At 50.3% G+C, this 2,493-nt stretch overlaps 1 protein-coding gene across 1 annotated transcript; it reads right to left on the bottom strand.

The window, feature by feature from the left end:
• Positions 1-1,155: 1,155 nt before the first annotated feature.
• Positions 1,156-2,493, bottom strand: LOC125314926 (BAHD acyltransferase At5g47980-like). The gene has a single exon (XM_048278361.1). The coding sequence runs from the start codon at positions 2,491-2,493 to the stop codon at positions 1,156-1,158; it is 1,338 nt and encodes a 445-aa protein (XP_048134318.1).

Here is a 2,493-nt window from a genome sequence, read left to right as displayed (position 1 = left end):
AAAGCTAAGACTGTTAGTTATGAGCCAATTATAATATATTAACTGTTTCACACCAAGCCGGTTACGTGATGTGAGATTTTCTAACACAACTCAAACGTGCACCCGAACAAACTCCACTATGTACTGGGAACTTCGTTTTTTGGTAAGTTGCTTGGTGTGAAGCCAAATTCTATATGAAAAAAAAAAAAAAAAACTGCTAGCCTAACAGTCTAACAGTTATTTCCGACCATACGATTTCTCAACCAATAAGTGTTTTATGTAAAATAGGCAGTTATAGTATGTGAATTTACGGATGGGATTGTGTCATTCCTAAAAGTACAGTTAGAGAAGCTTTTCCTAAAATGAGTCCAAATTGGAAAAGCTAAAACCTTTAGAAAGAATAATGTAACCAAAGTTGGGGCAACCGTCTCCAGCTTTCCATTGTGGCAACGATTTGCCCTTGTCGAAACGCCATGACGGTGGTCATATCAGTTTAGAGCGCCATTGCTCGTCACTTGGTCGCTCCACCCCCACCCCTCTCTTGCATCTCTTTTCTAATTTCATGTTTCAATTTCGTATCGAGACACGCACAGTTCGACGTTCGAGGTTTATCCAAATTCTATTCAATCAAGAGTGCACAACCAACACGGTGCAGAACAATTTAACCCGTGTCCAGGATTATAACCAGACTATCAAACGCGCCCTTAAAAGTTAAAAATGCGAAATGAGTTAAATTTCTCCTTTATTATGTGCACCCACATAATTATTTCTCGTCATAGAGCAAGAGTCGTTTTACACGTTAGGTACTTCGTATTTGCCATGACATGAGTCTAAGAATTAGTATATTTATGTGTTAGTGAATTATCCATAAGAAATAAAGGCAAAATCTATTGTAAAGTAAACTCTATACATGATTTATTGGCAACTCGGTATTTTGGTTCGTGAACTCGTTGCTTCTCGAGGTTAGTACTAGACACATCAGAGACAAAAGAGAGATATATCTCGATACATATGTAAATTAAAACTACAAATAAAATATGATTTTGCTAGCATATCGGTCTTTGAATTAATATGAGAATAATAATATGGTGTTAGCCATAAATTCTAAAAAATCTTTATAGGACGAGTCCATGCACTATCTACTAGAGTTTTTACCCACTCGAGCAATAAAAATTCTCAGGCAATGCACGAGCCGCAGACGGTGGGGTTTAAGGAAGCGAACCGGAGCAGCTCCTCGTCGGCGTCGAGCGCGTCCATGTCCCCTCGGCTCAGCGTCAGCCAGACCTCGATCAGGCCACCGCCCCTCGCGTCCACCAGGACAATGCTGTTCTTGTACTCCACGCCCGCGGAGCTGATCCACGCCGGCCTCCCCCACCCGAAGTCAGCGGCCTCGTAGAGCCCGAGCCCGCACCAGCTGCTGCAGTTGTAGAAGTCGACAGCTCCGCTGTTGATCAGCGTGGCGAACTCGGTAGCAGCCTCGAGTATCGCCATGCAGCTTACTCCGCCGCCGCTTAGCCTTGGCGTGTAGTTCTCGAAGTACTCCCTCTTCGCCTCCCTCATGTCGCTCACCAACTTCTTCAGCTCCATCTCCCTCTCATCTGCTTGGGGCGGGATCTCCACCTTGAATCCCCCGACAAAATTCCCGACCGTGGTCTCTGGGAGCGGCTCTGCGAGCCGCCCCCGGAGGTTCACCGCTTGAGAAAGCAGTGACGGCCGCCTGGGGTCGTTCGTCCTTGAAGCGCGGGCTACACACTTCCACACGAGGGCCACCACGGCCTCCACCTGGGTTGGCTCCGGCACAGCCTCACTGGCAGCAAGCGGGGTGATCTTGGCCGGGTCGAGCACGTACCTCCTCGTCACGCACCTCGCCTTCGGGAGCACCACCGTGGGTGACATGGCAGCCAATTCTACCTGTGGTGGGAACCGTGCTGACGCCGTGTCAAGCGGCGGGAATTCAATATCAACGATGACATTGCCGAGGAGCTCGGCGCTGGCGGCGGACCACGCCTTGATGAAGGTGCTTAGGGTGGAGGCGTCAGCGATCTTGTGGGAAACGCAGACCCCGACCGCGAGGCCACCACAGCCAAAGGCATTGGCCTGGACAAGCAAGAGGCAGCCGGCGGAGGCCTCAGGCGACTCCATGTCAATCGGGAGGAGCTTACGCAGCAAGACCGGGCAAGGGCAGTCAAGGATGTGGGAGAGAGGGAGGTTGACTTTGGCGTCGACGAACTCGGCGCCGCCGTCATCGCAGTCGACGGAGAGATTGTCCCTGATCCTTCCCGCGAGGGGGTAGAAGCGAGTGAGCACGTTCGACAGCGACGACTTGAGACAGCTCGATCGGTGGCGAGACGAAGTGTTTGCGTTGGAGGTGTAGAAGAGGAGGACGGAGGTGTAGAGGATGGGAGCGAGTTGGTCGAAGACAGAGAGCTTGACACTCCTGAGGTGGTGTGGCGTTGGCGACGACGGTCCGATGGTTTCTTTAGCCACGACCTGGACCTTCAATTCGATTGTCAT

The sequence above is a fragment of the Rhodamnia argentea genome, chromosome 1 (genome assembly GCF_020921035.1).
Source record: "Rhodamnia argentea isolate NSW1041297 chromosome 1, ASM2092103v1, whole genome shotgun sequence".
NCBI lineage: Eukaryota > Viridiplantae > Streptophyta > Magnoliopsida > Myrtales > Myrtaceae > Rhodamnia > Rhodamnia argentea.
The sequence above is the reverse complement of the archived record's forward strand: the minus strand, read 5'-3'. Positions and strand labels throughout refer to the sequence as shown.